A 15,274-nucleotide genomic window follows, 5' to 3' on the forward strand; every position below is an offset into this window, starting at 1 on the left:
TCTCTCCCATTGTCTGTTTGAGGCCCTGCCCCCCACTTTACTCACAAAGGCCTTCCCTGCCCTTTGCTTTCCCTCATTGTTACCATGCTAAGTCTTCTCATGTACTGTTTATTGCTGCCTCTTCAATTCCTAGAATAGTGTCTGGCACATAGCAGGATGACAATAATTGCTGGGCTAATGAACAGAAAATAAATGCTTAGGGTTGAATTACAAACCAAAGAAAAATTATTTTGGTATAAGTATGCACAGGTAGAAAGGGCCTTGAACTGAAGACCTATGTTCACCCCACCACATTTGTGTACCTCTGTGGAGCACAGTACACTTGTTAAGGTTAAAAACAAAACAGTGAAGGTGTACACTCCTACAATCCCAGCACCCAGAGGTCAGCCTAAGTTCTATAGCAACATTGTCTCAAAAGAAAAATCACTAGATATAATTGCTACCCTCCTTCTAAGGAGCTTACAATTTGAGATGCAGGGTGGGAATACACTGGGCCTCCATGAGCCTGACTAAAGTGTCACTCTGCTGTTCAGTAATTAACACTGCTCTCAAGATACAGCCCACAGTCCTTGCTCTGGCTTCCTAGATCTTCCTTAGTTTACAACATCATTTTCATTTCTTGCCTTTTTCCCACTAGCTTCGCTGGGGAGCACCACCCAGCCCTGGGCCTTCATGAAGTGGCCTTGAAATGCTCAGCAGGAAGGCCCCGATATGCAAGTGCTTTCACACGCCTGGCTGAGCCATGCTTGAGCCACACTCACAAAAAAAGACATGCTATAGCAGATGGTGGAATGGATAGGAATGGATGGTGGAATGGATGCTGCTGGGGCAGCAGCATGCTCACAGTGAAGGAATGGGGAATACCTACTTTTCAGGAAGGCTTGCTTCACTTCTCACCCTTTGCAGCTCCAACTTACCTTCTGCTCTCAACCAGAAGTCACATCCTCTGGGATGATTTTTCCTAGAGGCAGAGAGAAAGTCCTTTCTCCTAACAGCTGCCCACTCACTATACTGAGTACTCTGCTGTCACTAGTGAATGTGTGAAGGAATGGTTTGAGCTAGATGTCCAGCTTGCACTCAGCTTACAGACCAGCACCATCCTATGTAATGTCCAAAGGTCCAAGAAAAGAGGGGTGTGCTGCAGGTTCTATCGCTGCCTAATACCAAGTTAAGTATCTCAGAAGATCAATGAAATGAACAAGCATATGACATATAAGTAACAGTAATTTCCTTTAAAGAAGACCCATTACTTTGTAAGAATTGGGAGACAAATCTTTAGGAAGAGCTGACAAAGCACAAAACTAAGTGAAACGAAACCAAAATGTCCTCAGAGTAGAGAGAATAAGGGGAAATTAGCCACAGAAACAACACTGTCATTTTTATTAGACTTGCAATGCCGTTCGAAAGCCCAGCCACTCCAGCAGTTTTGACACCCTCTGAAAGCAGACAAGCACCGACTTTGACAGAACATCATCTACGTGGTCTTGAGATCTAGCAGTGAAGGGCAGCATGGTGGAGAACAGGGTTGTAGGGAAGGGTATCAGAAGGCCACCGCCCTCCTATTCACACATCAATGTGTGTCTCACACACTATAGGTATATAATTTTTACAAAAATAATTTAACAGTTTGTACAGTTCTATCAATTCATTAAAATTACACAGGCAGAACTTATGCTTCAATATATCTATTTGTAACTTTGGATTAATGTGGTAATTTTATGCCTAAAATTAATTTACAATTACTAAACAGAGGCCATATAGCAACACAAAGTCAGTAAGTATATTGCGATCCTTACAGAACAGGACATGTAGCGCTGCTATCCGTACAGTGATGCTATGCATCCCATGGGTCATTTTCTTTTTTATTACAACACAAAAGCAAAATAGTACATTAAAGTAACCCTGCACTCTTTACAGTTGGCATGTACACTAAGTGCCACAAGGGTACTGCCAGGCTGTGCTCCTAGCTGCCTCCTGAAAGGAGCTACCAGGCCAGCAGCCCTCAGAGGAAAGCATGCCTGTGTGGCAGGAGAGGGGAACCCGTGCAGGGTGAGACTCACATGGTACCAAAGGGAGAACAGATAAGAAAACACTTCTTACAGGATATATATCAACTGATTTGCAATGACATTTCATGTACAGTTTAATCAGAGTACATTTAAGGTACAGTTACATGGGAAAACAAAAACTGAGATTCTAGGCTTTCTCCTGGAATATTCCAAGTCATCCTCAGAAATTAATTAGTATAATAAAGCTGACCACTAAGTGATTGGATAAACAAAATATAACAATTTAAAAACAGATTCTGGGACTAGAAGCTACCACCAAAATACCTAGAAATCTGAGTTTTATACTTGATACTACTAAGTAAAACCATGAAGTGTTTACACAGACTACGAAGGCAAGGCCCCAGCCCCAAGGACAGGCAGAGTAAAGTACGATGAATGCTGTCCCATCACAGGGAGGACTGATGACCTGTTGAGTCCTGCTTTCCCTCCTACACAAAGGCCATCTCCCTGGCAGACAGATACCCCAGCGCAGCCCCAGCCAATCCCCTGCCGGCTCGAGGTCCAGCAGCAGGAACCTGGAGCTGAGAGGCCTTCAGATGCTGGTGTGGCATTTTCTCACTTGGCTGGAAGAGGCCTCTCCTCAACACTCAGGTCTCCCCCTTCCTTACCATCTCACAGGAGGCAGTGCAGCCTCTGCAGCCACCACAAAGAAGCCAAAGGCTTAGAAGAAGGAGGTATCGGAGGAGAAGGCACCTGCGAGTCTGAAGTCCTCTTTCGTGAGGACGCTGTACATCCGCTGCGGCAACGCCCTGGAGTAAGGAGCCGGGCGGGGCACCGAGGCTCGCAGGATGAGCTCCCGGCCGGCAGGAGGGGGGAAGTCCGACACAGAGTTCGGTCTCCTTTCCTCTGGGCCGCCTGTTCTCTTCAGTTCCTCCTCTGGTGGAGACATGGCTGCAGACTTGAACAGAATCAAATGCTAAGTTCATCAGCAAATCTAAGGCTAAACTCAGGTAATATTGAAGGACAGATGAATAAACATAAATACATTAAAATGTCCTACATTACTCCGTAATGCAGTCAGCTATGATTACTCAAAAAAAAAAAAAAGCAAGAAGCTTGAAACACTGCGTGAGCCACTAGCTTAGAAAGACAGAAGAGAGAATGATCACCAGGCAATCTACTTTGAAAAGTGAGGACCACATTCGAACATCTAATGGAAACAGACCATGGAGCTGTATTGGTTTCCATGTTTCTTCAAGCAATGACTCAAATTCAAGTTCTGGTAATCTAAGCTACGCAGGAGACTGAGAGATCCAGATGATCTTAGTTCAAAAGCCAGCCTGGGCAGAAAAGTCTCAAAGACTCCATTTCCAAAATAACCAGCAAAAGCCATTGGCTTGTGACATAGTTCAAGTGGTACAGCACTAGCAGAGCAAGCAAGCAGAGCAAGCAAGAGGCCCTGGTTCAATATCAGAATCCACCAACAACCCTCCCACCCCCCAATTACATATTCCATTAGAGCCTTCATTCTTAATTCTGATTACTACACTTCTTTCTCAATACCACTGCTTTCGAAAAAAAATGTTTTGGCAACAGAAACATGTTAAGTTAATCAGCAGGAAAATATGCCAGACCCAGGCTGTTGAAGAGGTGGTTAGTTGGAAAGACCTTATGAAGTTAGAAAATGGGAAGGAACAAGGAACCATGAGGGACAAAGGCTATTTTGTTACCTCATCAGAAGATTCAGTCAGCTTGAGAAAGGGTGAGAAAAGAAAACAGTGATGAAAGGGAAACAAGCAAGATGGTTTAAAAAAGAGCTGGACAGATTCTAGGATTATTTGACAGCATGCACTACATTAAGAAACAGGATTCTATCAAAAGAATACTTAAGATGCACAAAGTCAAACCATACACAACACACCTGGCCAGTAAACAGAGCAAATACATCTCACTACTCATGATTAATCTGATGGTTCAACAGGTAACATATGGGGTATCATTTGAAGAGGAAGTGATTGAATAAAAACCTAGCTCTTTTTCTGCAGAGTTGATGTCTAAAAATGCACACATGGCTTGAAAAACAGTATTCAGCAAGATCTAGTTTTTTTTCTTTTTTTTTGCTGATTTCCATTTAAATATAACAAAGGCATATGTGATTACTATCAAGTTTTAAATTTTTTCTTTAAACTTAGAAATACTTATAAATAAGATAATGTGTGCCATAAAAATTCTCTATGAAATGTTACAAGAATTCTCTATCAAATATCTTTAAAAACGTATTTAAAATCTGCAAATAACATTGATTAAAAAATGTCATTAATTATAAGAAGTCATATAAGGAAATCTAACAGTTTGCTCTGGCCACACATTGAAGAGCTGAGTTTGAAGATGTACTGGGTAAGTTTGTTACATGGAGTACACAGTTTACAGATGACCTACAATCATTCATTCACACAAGGTCCGAAATTTTACAGTCATTTAAAGAATTGCATCATATGGTATGAATCTACAACTTCACTGCTGGTTAAAGGTAAGCTATACACTGAGGATGACAAAAAGATACACCATAGGATACTGAAAGGCATCTTCAATGGAAAACAAAAATGGAGCCATATTTGTATGTACTAGATGCTAGTAGTTAACAGTAATAATCATTAAATACTATCATTGTGATTACTTTTGTTTTTCTACCTGCACATAGTTGAAGTGGCTGTTTCTATAACAACTCAAAACAAGTAATATAAGGATGGGGGGAATGTGATGAAAGGGGTGACACTGATCAAGATCCCTTGTACAACTAAAAATAAAATAAATAAATAAAATAAATAACATCCAGAACTAGAAACATTTTCAAAACAATTTTCTAGAAAAATGATCAAAAGGAAAGATTTTGTGATCTAAGCAAAGTTTACATATGTGTGAGTGGTGAACAAGGAAATGTGATTGCGGCCTCTGCACAAAAGCTAGTAGACATTACAGGACATAAAAACAAACTCCACTCTTGCTTTCATGCCAGACAAAACCAAAAAAACAACAACAACAACAAAAAATGAAAGCAAGCATTTACTGTTTCCAGAAAGCCCAATTTATAAGAAAATAAGATATTTGATCTTTAACTTGAAACTCGTAAAAGTCAGGGAACTATTCCATAAATTAACTGGCTTTTAGTTTGTCTTAAAATATATTTTAATATATAAGTAGACACTCCAACTCAACAGGTACAAAATTGTTATGATACGTGTAAATCAAGAAAAATTTTATTTGGTTTTGAAAATTAGACTGTTAAAATAGAACTGCTATACAGTGTTTTCCTAGCATTACAAGAGACCCCAGGTTCAATCCCCAGTATTGCAAGAAGAAAAAGCATGTGATTTGAAAGTACAGCTTAGGACTGGGAATATGGCTTAGCAGTACAGTGCTTGCTTGAATGCATGAAGCCCTGGGTTCAATTCCTCAGCACTATATAAACAGAAAAAGACAGAAGTGGTGATGTGGCTCAAGAGGTAGAGTGCTAGCCTTAAGCAAAAAGAAGCCAGGGACAGTGCTCAGGCGCTGAGCCAAACCCCAGGACTGGCAAAATAACTAAATAAATAAATACAGCTTATACATGAATGTAAATACCACAACAAAACTCTTCTGTATAGTTAATTTGTACTAATAATTTTTAAATGGAGCTGCTGTTCTAATTTCAAATGTCACCTCAGTTCCAAGTAAAATAACCTGTATTTAGTGAATATAACACTTTTATCAGAATCTCTAATATCAAATATGCCCAGACAAGAATCATCTATAGGATGCCAGCACCTCTTAACTATAATTTAGAAACTCTTAGGTTCATTAGCAGAGGTAATGTTGGAGAAAACTTTCCAAACAGGGCTTTCTTTTTGTACCTAAATCTGTTTCTAATGTTCTCTAAAAATCTCTACAAAGTTAAGTCTCTTAACAATTTTAAGGCTAATTGGATTCACAACTCAACCTGTAATGTAAATCCATTTTGAAGTATGTTGGGTTTACAGATGGCAAATCTGAACTTCTATACTGATTTGAAAACTAACTTTTTTCCCCCATAGCACAGCTCTGGCCATTGCTAACAAGTCCTTGCCAACTTCTGTATGGGTTTAAGCCCCTTTTAATTCTGAAATTTAGGTTCTATTATTTTACTTAATTATGCTACAAAGCCGACGATTTCAAAAAGTCATAGAGTCAGTTTCTTCAGTGTACAAACCCAATGCCCAGACAGCGGCTGTGGGTATAATCAGCCAAGTGTGGAACTCAAAACCATGACTTCCTGAGCAAATCTGATGTGATGCTGATAGTAAGGAATCTCACATACCCTCTGAGCATTCACAAACAACTTGTGAATGATCCTGCCAGCATGTCCTCTTCCTGCCCCAGTGACTACCACTTCAGGCTGCTCCAATAAGCAGCTCACAAACCTAGGAGAGAACAGCAGTGAAAGTAGGCCAAGCCAGCTGCAGCCCAGGTCACCCGTGCACATGTCCACATGACAAACTGCCACTGACACTGGTTAAACCTACCACTGCTGGAGTGGAGATTTCATAGAATGCATATGACATACTAATTTAAGACTGCAATAGAACTGTGGTTGGTATTGGAGAGATTTCGAATTGTGTTACAGCCAGTGCTCTTACTTTTTTAAACACGTTGTTGTCTTGTTTTGTTTTCCTGTGGAGACTTAATTCTTTTAACGGTAACAAGCTTTTATAATTACCTGTGCAATCTCAAGAGAAAGACTTTCTAAATTAGGTGTTGAATTTACCTTGAAGATGAAAATTGTCTATTTCAGTGTCTTTTGTAGCAAGATTGACCAAAACAGGTGGAAAATAAGTATGAATTTTTTTAATAACTGTCATGGGATACTGTAATGGGAACCTCTGCTAATAAGAAAATGGTCTCCCTTTGGATAATGGGATGTTGTCCAGTGTGTGAAATGGGTGTGTGTATTGTACATATATATGTATATATAATTTTTTAAGATAGAATATAGCAAGGGTTTTCTTGCCTTCTACCTTTTAAGTTCAGGGAACAGTCCTTCCACACACATTATCAGTGTGATACTTCATGAGGCTTTAAAAATGAACTTATCTCACAAGAAATGTATCCAATGCCTAACGTATGAAACTGTAACCTCTATGTACATCAGTTTTATAATAAAAACTTAAAAAAAATGAACTTATCTCATTGGATAATAAAACATAAACATGTTATTTTAATGTATTTAAAATAAATGATTTGAGGATGTGTTACACACTTTAGCACTGACACTAAGTTGTGCCTTATACATTTGCATTGACTATACATGCAAAGACTAAATTAGTTAGAATAAGGTAGATTCCTTAATTACCATAAAGTTCTACCTTACAAATTCTATACAGTAACTTGCATTTTAAACTATATTTGCACATTTTACATATGCTATTACATATTTATTACATAAATATTACATATTTTACATATGACTTATGCTATATGGTTGGTTGCCTTTGGATTTTCTGTACAGATTGTTGAAATTCAATGGAAATCATAGGCCTGAAACATGATCTTATGTGAAGTAAATTGAAAATAACAACAAAAAATAAAGATTGCAATCAATACCAACTTAAAAAAAAATCTCCATCAAAGTTTAAGATATAGCCATTTTTTCATGCTAGAACCTTAAAATACAAAAGATCAGAAAGTATTTTTGGAACAATAGAAACTAATTTTATCCAGCAAAGCAATGTCTATTATGATTTAAGAGATGTGTGTGTGCTTAGAATACATGTTTTGCTGGGAAAAGTCACTATTGTGTGCCTGAAATACTGTACTTTCAAGTATGTACCAGATAGTATATGGTTGAAGTAGGAGTCAAAGGCACAGAGCCCGCAAGCTGCTCTGGCTGCTTACTAATTCATACTGCTATCTTAGGAGCAATTCCCTTGATTACAGATTATTCTTTTTTAAAAAGGCTTTTTCAAAAGTAAAGTAGGCTGGGACAAAAGGTCTAGTATTAAAGGAAGAGCTTCATAAAAGCTATAACCAGTGCTTTGTCATGTAATATTATTTATCATTAATAATGACTTTTCTTCTGGAAAAGCTAAGGGAAAAATATTAAATTGTGACCAATTTATTATGCCGCTAAGCTAGTTTGGAAACACTATCACTGGGCTGGGAATATGGCCTAGTGGCCACATGAAGCTCTCCGTTCGATTCCCCAGCACCACATATATGGAAAACGGCCAGAAGGGGCGCTGTGGCTCAGGTGGCAGAGTGCTAGCCTTGAGCAGGAAGAAGCCAGGGACAGTGTTCAGGCCCTGAGTCCAAGGCCCAGGACTGGCAAAAAAAAAAAAAAAAAAAAAAAGAAAAGAAAAGAAACACTATCACATATTAAAATAATACTGTCCTTTTCAGTAATGGGGACAAACCAGACATAGAGGAACACCAACTTTGAGTGAAAATGCCAAGCAAGAGCACATGGCCCTGTTCAAGAATTAATATTATATGTGCACACATGTGCACATACACATACACACACACATTGAGATGGGCAAAATGGCCAGACATATAGGAGCTTCTTGCTTTGCCTCACAGGAGGAAGACACTGTCATTCTTTCAAGACATACTTGCCATGTACAGAGAATGTTCACTTTTGCTCTCACAAATGTTTTAGATAAATACCTAGGAGTACAGAACAGATAGGTAGTTTCTCTACACCCTTGCTGTGAATAAGGAACAGTGAAAGCAGACAGTCCAGAGAGGGTCCTGTGACCACTGGAGGCAAGCCCCTCCCTAGGTACCACACCTCCAGGAGCAAAGCTAGCTACCAGAGTTTCTCCAAGTGGGTGCAATGGAAATATCTAGCAGGAAGTCATTAATTCTGAACACAAGTAAATATTTTTCTATCTTTGGTTAGCTAACATGATTAAACCACAAAAGAGTCTGAATATTCTATTACAATTTTTTTTTTTTCGCCAGTCCTGGGCCTTGGACTCAGGGCCTGAGCACCGTCCCTGGCTTCTTCCCGCTCAAGGCTAGTGCTCTGTCACCTGAGCCACAGCGCCCCTTCTAGCCGTTTTCCATATATGTGGTGCTGGGGAATGAACCGAGAGCTTCATGTGTCGGAGGCAAGCACTCTTGCCACTAGGCCATATTCCCAGCCCTATTACAATTTTTTTAAGGACACTGGTGGTTTTTCCTGTTGCCATCAAAACTGGAGAAGCCAAATAGCAATTACCTTTCAAGATCTTCCTTTTCTTCCTCTTGTTCACATTTCTCAGTTCCAAACTTGGCTTTCAGAGACCGGGCTCTAGCAATTATAGCTTCCACATTAGTAATTTGATGAATGATTTCCTAGCAGTGGAAAAAAGGGAGGCATAAATTAAGAGAAGACGAAGAAAAAAATACCTTTAAAAATATAACTTTGCCAAAGATTCTGACAGTACATCAAACTTACTTCCAATTTCTTGTCTTCTGGATTAGGGAAGTGCAAAACTTTACTGGAATGGGATACGATTTGCTTTATAATCTTCTTCACAGAAGAAATGTTCTCCAGACTTTCTATTTTTGGAAAGGATAAAAGCCATCATTAAGTAAATTAAGGCAAATATATTTTTATTTGGGGGATGAACTAATGAAGTAAGATATTTATTTACCTTCTTCCTTTACCTTGAGAACAGCCGCATGAATCACACAAGGTAACAGGTGCCGTGCAAGGTCTGCAGGTTTCTGGACTGCCAGATAGTGCAGCACCTGAAGGAGCCACACATTACACAATAATTACTGCTGGTATTAAAGAATAAAGAAGCCACTTTGCAATGTACAAAATTCCTGACCTCACCCTCACATGCTTTTTGTCTTTCTATCTAGCTGTGCTCAGCTGGGGAAGCAGTTGCCATTACCTAAATTAAGAATGACATAACAATGAAGTGTGTGTGTGTGTGTGTGTGTGTGTGTGCGTGCGTGCGTGCCTGTGTTGGGACTTGAACTAAGCCTGGGTGCCATGCCTGAGCTTTTTTTGCTCAAGGCTAGCATTCTACCACTATGAGCCACAGCTCCACTTACCATTTTTTTTTTTTTTTTTTTGGGCCAGTCCTGGGCCTTGGACTCAGGGCCTGAGCACGTCCCTGGCTTCTTCCGCTCAAGGCTAGCACTCCGCCACTTGAGCCACAGCGCCGCTTCTGGCCGTTTTCTGTATATATGTGGTGCTGGGGAATCGAACCTAGGGCCTCGTGTATCCGAGGCAGGCACTCTTGCCACTAGGCTATATCCCCAGCCCCCCACTTACCATTTTTTGAGTGGTTAACTGGAGATAAGACCTCATGGACTTTCCTGCCCAGGCTTTGAACTACAATCCTCAGTTCTCAGCCTCCCGAGCAGCTAGGATTATAGGCATGAGCCACCAGTGCCCGGCCTTTTTTTTTTTTTTTGGTCAGTCCTAGGACTTGAACTCCGGGCCTGGGCACTGCCCCTGAGCTTCTTTTGCTCAAGGCTAGCATTCTACCATTTGACCCACAGTGACACTTCTGGCTTTTTCTGTTTATGTGGTATTGAGGAAATTAACCCAGGGCTTCATGTATTCTAGGCAAGCACTCTACCACTAAGCCACATTTTCCAGCCCCATGAAATCCTATTTCTTAAGGAATAGAACACTTTCATGTTTATCTTCTCAGACATGTTTCTAGTCCATTTAAACACAAGATGCACATGAGTACAAAAATTAATTTACTCTTTATAATTTAGTTGTATGTTTAATGACTTGTATGCTTTTACTTTTGGCTTGGAGAGATTGTGAGTTTAATACAGAACTGGATGGAAGTATGGCTCAGTGATAGAGCACTCTGGGCCTCCTGGGATTGGTCCCTGAGCTTTTGTACTCAAGGATAGTGCTCTACCACTTAGGCCACAGCTCTACTTCTGGCTTTTTGTGGTTACTTGGATATAAGAGTCTCACAGACTTGTTTCAGCTGGCTTTGAACTGTGATCCCCAGATTTCAGTCCCCTGAGTAACTAGGATTACAGGCAAGAGCCACTGGTGCCCAGCTGCTCTCCTAATTTTTTTATAGATTTTTTTTTTTGGTCTTTTATAGATTTATTTTTTCCCCCAGAGCTGAGGACCGAACTCGGGGCCTTGCACTCACTAGGCAGGCGCTCTTCTGCTGAGCTAAATCCCCAGCCCCTAATTTTTTTTTGTTTACTTTTTTTTTTTTTTTCTGGTGGTTAACAGAGATTAAAAAGTCTCAGGGACTTTCCTTCCTGGGCTGGCTCTGGATCTTGATCCTCAGATCTCTGCCTCCTCAGTAGCTAGGATTATAGGCGTGAGCCACTGTTTTTATATTTTTATTGAACAAGGGTCTTGCACTGTACCACGTTAGCCTCTTATGGCTGTCTTCCTTGACCCTCCAAAGATTAAAGATGTGTGTCATTATGCCAGGCGAGGAATATGTTCCGAAATTTATTTGAATTTGGGACAGGAGCAGTAACAGGATTTGAACTTAGGGCCTTCCACTTGCTAGACAGATGCTCTACTGCTGAACCACACCTCTAGTCCTTTTTATTTATAATGGTTATTTTGACATGTGGGCTTGGTAAAACTAGATTCTACCTGGACTTTAAATCCTATTTACACTTACTGTTGGAGCTAGGCACCTACTTTCTATTAAGATGGATTCTAAAAAACTTGTTTTCCCAGGCTGTCCTGAAATTGTGATTTATCAGATCTCAGTCCCCCACATAAATGGCTGCCCAGATATTCACTGAGACAAAGTCTCATGAATTTTTTGCTTGGGCTGACTGCAAACCATGATCCTCCCAACCTCAGCTTCCTGAACAGATAGTATTACATGTATGAACTACTGTGCCCAGCTCATTTTTGGTGTGTTTTTAAAGTAGGTTTAGAGACATGGTCTGCTCTCTTCTATTCCTAATAATATCACAGATGGTTTCAAAGTGTCTCTTCTGTAATTTCTTGATGAAAAGTTGAGGATTAAGGAGGTAAACTGTACTTTCTCATTTCTACAGGATCCTTACTTTTCCCTCTTATTTCTTTTCTTTTCTTATAAAGAGTATCCCAATTACATAGTCTTTACGTAATCATGCACTACTTGACTATGGTATGGGGATATTCTAAGAAATCTGGCCATTTCATTACGTGTAAAGATTAAAGCCTGGGCTGGGGATATGGCCTAGTGGCAAGAGTGCTTGCCTCGTATACATGAGGCCCTGGGTTCGATTCCCCAGCACCACATATACAGAAAATGGCCAGAAGTGGCGCTGTGGCTCAAGTGGCAGAGTGCTAGCCTTGAGCAAGAAGAAGCCAGGGACAGTGCTCAGGCCCTGAGTCCAAGCCCCAGGACTAGCAAAAAAAAAGATTAAAGCCTATACTTAAAACCTAAATGATATGTCAATTGCTGAACATAGCTTCTTCTTCTTTTCTTTTTTTTTTATTTTGGTGCCAGTCCTGGGGCTTAAACTCAGGGCCTGAGCACTGTCCCTGGCTTCTTTTTGCTCAAGGTGACTCTACCACTTGAGTGACAGTGCCACTTCTGGCTTTTTCTGTTTACGGTGCTGAGGAATGAACCCAGGGCTTCATGCATGCTAGGCAAGCACTCTATGGCTATGCCACATTCCCAGACCCATGGACATAGCTTCTTCTTTTTTATTTTTTTTTGCCAGTCCTGGGGCTTGGACTCAGGGCCTGAGCACTGTCCCTGGCTTCTTTTTGCTCAAGGCTAGCACTCTGCCACTTGAGCCACAGCACCACTTCTGGCCATTTTCTGTATATGTGGTGCTGGGGAATCGAACCCAGGGCCTCATGTATATGAGGCAGGCACTCTTGCCACTAGGCCATATCCCCAGCCCTGGACATAGCTTCTTAATACAATAACTTCATAAACAGGAAATATGAGATGGATGACAGCATGACACGATTTTACAATATTTTTCTGTAAGCAGAAATATGCTCTAAAATAATGATTCAAAGTTTACTAAACACATATACAACAGGTGTCTATTATCATAATCAAGTATTATATAGAATATACTTGTGTGTATGAATGCTATACTTTTATATAACTGGCAGAATAGGTTTTACACGAGCATCACCACAAACAAATAATGAATGCCTTGCACTATGATGTTCTGATGTACTTCACAAGGTAATAGGAATTCTTCAGCCCCTTTTAAGCTTATGGAACCCTTTTGGCATATGAGGTCCACTGATGACTGAAACATCACTATTCAGCACATGACTGTATTGGATTCTCTCTATGCTCACTTCTAGTCCTAGAATATTTAATCCACTCAGCCAGTGTTGTGAGCTACCAAGCGCCACTGGTACTTGGTGTTAGGCTCTCTCTCTCTAGTGACTATACTTTAAGTCCCATGTATCTCTTGGTCCCTTTTCTCAAAAATCCTCATGACTACCTACCTATATGAGCTTATGGTAGTGGGCACTCCACTAAGTTTTTGCTTCTCTATTTACTACTGTTCATTTGAAAGTCATCTCTATTGCTTAGTAATGCTGAGGTGATTACTGATTTCAAGGGGAATAAAAAGGGTGTGAGGGTGTGCAAGACAACCTGGTATCAGGAAGGTCTTACTACTCTCCAGAACTGCAAATATCTTAACACCTTCAAAGCAGTCCCCTCATGGATATGCCATAACTTATTGAGCCCTCATTTGTAGCTATTTTGGCTATTCCTTCTTTCACCAAAGAACACTGTTGGATATGGTTCATATACACAGATCTCATTGCTCATTGTTTCCTTAATAAAATGTTGGGTAGAATTCTAGGTGAAAAGACATGTCTCTTTATTAATACTTCTGATATATACTATGAGAAAATACAGTAGGGGTAACCAGGTGGGCTTGAATGTCTTTTTTTTTTTAACCTATCTTTAACCAGTTCTTAAATTTTTATTTATTTATTTTTTGTAGCAAATTGCCATTACAGCTGTTTATTTGTATTAGACATGCTCACAATAAACTTGAGTCATAGCCGAGTTTTCAGCCAAGAAAAGACAGCGAAGTTACTATGAACATAGCAAGGACAGCGTCTTTAGTTTCTAAATAGATGAACTGTGTTCTTGGCTAGTTTCGGGTAATGGAAATGAAGGTGATTTTTTGCAAAGCGAGGTTTGGCTTATTGGGCTGCCTTCTTATTTTGTTTTCGCAGCTGTGATGAAGGCTACACAGGAGCACGGTGTGAGCGCGTGGACCTGTTTTTAAATGTGAATGTTAGGTATGTAAGAGTTTCACTGAATTTCAATACTTTGCTTGTCAAGTCTGTCCAAAGTTCTCAAACCTATAATAATGAGTTTCTAATTTTCAAGAATTAGCATTCTAGTATTGACATCCCAAAACTCTATTACCTTTTCAGCTTCTCGGGTATCATCAAAAAGCCTCCTTTGCCTCCTAGCAGGAATGGGTTTAGCTGTTTCCCAGGCTTCTACCCACATGTTGCTTGGGATCTTCATCCGAGCGCTCAATTCTCCTTTCAGAACCACATTGCCTTTTTCGTCAGTCACCTCCTCTTCAATGTAATCCCGGGGTGAGTACCACCTCACAAAATCTTCCAGAAAGCAACCTGGATTAGCTGCCTAAAGGAAGATAATACATTTGGCAAAAAAACAACTAAAAGTCAACATTTCATATTTACTGCTAAGTCTGCAGAACCATACTTTCACTTTCAACAACAAAACTAACTTTAAGCCGGGTGGCTGGTGGCTGGGACCCGTAATCCTAGCTACTCAAGGAGGCTGAGAGCTAAGGATCCAGGTTCAAAACCAGCCCAAGCAGACAATTCAAAACTTTACCTCTAACTAATCAGTAAAAATTGGAGAATTGGGGCTGGGAATATGGCCTAGTTGTAAAGTGCTCGCCTTGTATACATGAAGCCCTGGGTTTGATTCCTCAGCACTACATATATAGAAAAAGCCGGAAGTGGTGCTGTGGCTCAAGTAGTAGAGTGCTAGCCTTCAGCAAAAAGAAGCCAGGGACAGTGCTCAGGCCATGAGTCCAATCCCCAGGATTGGCAAAAACAAAACAAAACAAAACACAAAACTGGAGAATTGGAGGTATGGCTCAAGTAGTAGAGCTCCAGCCTTGAGCAAAAAAGCCAAGTAAGAGCACAAAGCCCTGAGTTCAAGACCCAGCGCCAGTACACACACACACAAATAGGGAAAACATTAAAGTACCAAAGGTACTTTATTTTTTGCTGCCTTAGTTTTGTAGAAAATTCTCATTTAATGAATCTGGAAATCCTTCAT

The 15,274-nt window shown here is 40.2% G+C and overlaps 1 protein-coding gene across 3 annotated transcripts in view; it reads right to left on the minus strand.

The window, feature by feature from the left end:
- Positions 1-1,343: 1,343 nt before the first annotated feature.
- Rab3gap1 (RAB3 GTPase activating protein catalytic subunit 1) overlaps positions 1,344-15,274 on the minus strand; it is a 93,990-nt gene continuing 80,059 nt past the window's right edge. For 2 of the 3 annotated variants that reach the window (XM_048345578.1, XM_048345579.1), the window contains 6 exons: positions 14,378-14,605; positions 9,662-9,758; positions 9,463-9,566; positions 9,244-9,359; positions 6,343-6,445; positions 1,344-2,967 (listed from right to left, as the gene is read on the minus strand). In XM_048345578.1, the coding sequence (XP_048201535.1) occupies positions 2,731-2,967; positions 6,343-6,445; positions 9,244-9,359; positions 9,463-9,566; positions 9,662-9,758; positions 14,378-14,605 (885 nt within the window). In that variant the 3' untranslated portion in view covers positions 1,344-2,730. Of the gene's footprint in view, positions 2,968-6,342; positions 6,446-8,584; positions 8,968-9,178; positions 9,360-9,462; positions 9,567-9,661; positions 9,759-14,377; positions 14,606-15,274 lie in introns of those variants that run through there. The other variant, XR_007210806.1, reaches the window with a different exon arrangement.

This window comes from Perognathus longimembris, chromosome 4 (assembly GCF_023159225.1).
Source record: "Perognathus longimembris pacificus isolate PPM17 chromosome 4, ASM2315922v1, whole genome shotgun sequence".
In the NCBI taxonomy this organism is placed as follows: domain Eukaryota; kingdom Metazoa; phylum Chordata; class Mammalia; order Rodentia; family Heteromyidae; genus Perognathus; species Perognathus longimembris.